Source organism: Python bivittatus, unplaced genomic scaffold (assembly GCF_059951505.1).
Source record: "Python bivittatus isolate LINGU-HERP-01145 unplaced genomic scaffold, Pbiv_v1 ctg000430_np1212, whole genome shotgun sequence".
Lineage (NCBI taxonomy): Eukaryota > Metazoa > Chordata > Lepidosauria > Squamata > Pythonidae > Python > Python bivittatus.
The window spans coordinates 5,670,600-5,673,609 of NW_028277071.1; the positions used below are offsets into that span (position 1 = coordinate 5,670,600).

The 3,010-nt window shown below is 38.3% G+C and overlaps 1 protein-coding gene across 1 annotated transcript; it reads left to right on the forward strand.

Moving 5' to 3' along the window:
• Window positions 1-279: 279 nt before the first annotated feature.
• On the forward strand, window positions 280-1,239 carry LOC103062982 (olfactory receptor 11G2-like). The gene has a single exon (XM_088144111.1). The coding sequence runs from the start codon at window positions 280-282 to the stop codon at window positions 1,237-1,239; it is 960 nt and encodes a 319-aa protein (XP_088000237.1).
• The last annotated feature ends 1,771 nt before the right edge of the window (window positions 1,240-3,010 follow it).

A 3,010-nucleotide genomic window follows, 5' to 3' on the forward strand; every position in this document is an offset into this window, starting at 1 on the left:
ATTCTTCCATGTTTCATTAAGATATGTTTCAGAGAATGTTCACCCAAAACCTGCTGGTAACAGTGTGATGATAGGGCTTCGGACAAAAACTCACCAGTTTTGGATTATTTATCCACAAGTAATGCCACAAGTAAATAAAACAATATTTCCTTTCTTGTTGATTTTGACTGTTCCATATGTAAGCATATTTAGCTCCTGGATGGAAATGTGTTGATACATTTGGGCATGGCACTTCTTTAACAATGTGTGATTCTGATTTTTTTTCTTTTCTGATTCCAGATGGAGCTGGCCAATGGGAGCACGGTCCCGGAATTCATATTGCTGGGTTTAGAACATGGGCAGCAAAAACGATTTCTCCTCCTTATCTTTTTCACGTTTATTTATATAATTACTTTGATTGAAAATGCCACTATTATCACTCTGGTACATCTCGATGACCACTTGGCCCAGCTGCCCATGTATACCCTCTTGGGAAATTTTTCCTGGTTGGAAATGTGCTACGTGACCACCACCATGCCCCGTATGATCTTTGATCTAGCTTCTCCTCAAGGAATCATCTCCTTCCAAGCCTGTTTCCTTCAGTTCTACATTTTCTTTTCATTTGGCAGTGCTGAATGCTTCTTCCTCTCAGCCATGGCGTTAGATCGCTACTTGGCCATTTGCTACCCACTCCGCTACCCAACAATTATGTCTCAAAAAAACTGTTCCAAGCTTGTAGCTGGCTGCTGGATTGCTGGGTTCTTGGGATATGTTGTCCCAGTGACTTTGATCTCCAGACTGTCCTTCTGTGGCTCCAATATCATTGACAATTTTGTGTGTGATCAAGGCCTCCTATCCCTGGCTTGCCCGCCTTTTAAAAATGCTTCTTATATCAGCCAGATTTCCATGAATATTTTCACCATATTAGGCAACTTAATTTTTGTCACTATTTCTTATGGCACTATCATTCATACACTGATCAAATCCTCTAACCAAAGTAGCAGGAAGAAGGCTTTCTCCACCATATCCTTCCATCTCATTGTGGTGACCCTTTTCTATGGTTCTGTGGCAGGAATGTATGTAGCTCCAACTGGGAAAGGTCAGTCACATGTCACTAAAGTAATCACTGTCTTCTACACTGCCATTACACCCTTTCTCAACCCCATGATCTACTGTCTGAGGAACAATCAGGTGAAGGAGGCTCTGGGCAGGGTCCTGAGAAGGACAGAGCAATGGCTTAGGAAAAAGATGACAGTATGAAAGGGGACAGGAAAGAGAAAATAAATCAGCAAATTGTGTAATATTTACTGTGATTTTTCCTCTATTTGTCTTGTTAAATAGATTGGGTTTGATTCAGTTGCATTAGTTTGGATTGGATTGGACTGTGTGAAAAAAATCAAGTCATGTATTCATGGAGAGGAATTTTCTCTCACACACATGTTTTATACTAGCCAAATCTGTTGCCCCAGATTAATCAAAGAAAGAACAAGCTTTTGGGAAACCACACAATGGAAGAAAGAAGATCACCTCTGTTTCATGAAATGTTAACTATGTACCAGTTTATGCTCCAACCAGTGATGCAGAAGAGGAGAAGGTTGATGAGTTTATGTTCAGTTTAAAATGAACAGAACATGCAGGCATGATGTGCTGGTTGTGGTTGGAGAGTGGGATGCCAAAGTTGGAAATATGAAGGAGGACAATTTAGTTGTAGACTAAGAAATTGAAATGAAGCAGGAAAATGACTTATCAATTTCTGCCAATCCAATGATTTTCTTCAGTGCTAACCGTCTTCAAACAACCAAAACAATACCAGATGGACTGGATGAGAACACAGAAGTCAACCTGGCTACATAATTGATAGAAGGAGGTGGAATAGCTCTGTTATAATAGCAAAGACATGGTCCGGGCCTGACTGTAGAACAGATCACAAATTACTTTTATGCACGTTCCAAGTTAAACTAAAACAGAAGAAGCAAGCTAACCAGTTTCCACAATATGATCTTGAGCAAACACCCACCATTTTCAAGGAGAACATTAAGAATTACTTTGAAGTCTTGAACCTTATTGATTGGGAACCACAGGAGCTGTGGAATGAAATCAAATATGCTGCTAAGGATGAATGTGAAAACAGCCTGCCAGACATCAATAAACAGAAGAAAGCCAACTGGATCAAAAAAAAATGTACTCTTTTTCCATTTTGTCCAGTTCTCAATGCTATTGGCACATTTCACTTAGCATATACTACTAGTTGTACATCTTTAACATGAGTTATGTGATGAGTTATTGGAAGACAACTGATACCCTTTAAATACATTTTCATATCTACTTAACCATGGAGATTTTTTTTCCTGTGATAATTCTAAATTGACTGAGTCAACCTGATAGACTGTTTGTAACTTTTTGGATGTTTCTAGACCTGGGATGGTTTTTCACGCATTTGGTATTGCTAATATTTTTACTTGATATAAAAAGCCTTTTAAAGTGAGTTCAGCTATTAAACTGACTTGCACAGCATGATTAATCTAATAAAGAATGAAGATCTTGTCAGTAGGTACAGTTTCAACTCAATCTTCTTTCCAATGTTTCACCTTGTCCACATCATTTGACTCTAAATCATCTTCAAATTCATATTTCTTTGGCACTTCTGGGTAAATTTATTGAATTGTCTTTGTTGTTTTGCACATTTCATCCACATAGTTATACTTTACACACTTGTGACATTACTACCCATATCTTGGACATCATTTGTATACCTGTTTCATATCATTTTGGCTAAATTGTTTGCATATCTTTGCTCTGTTAGGAAGTTTTATTGCCTGCTGCTGGTTCCTATGTTAGGGCCAAAGGTGTGTTACTGTCCTCAGCCCCCTTTTAAAAGTTTCACCATTGGCCTTCCACATTGCTGGTAAGAAATTCAGCTTCACTTCTGAAACCACATGTTGTTCATTTATAGAGATGCAATAAGACAAGGTGAACTATTCTGATAAAAATAATCTTGATCTCAATTCTGACCTGGAACAAAAAGCAACTT

Coding starts and splice junctions, on each gene's coding strand:
- LOC103062982 (XM_088144111.1), top strand. CDS start 280: ATGGAGCTGGCCAATGGGAGCACGGTCCCGGAATTCATATTGCTGGGT.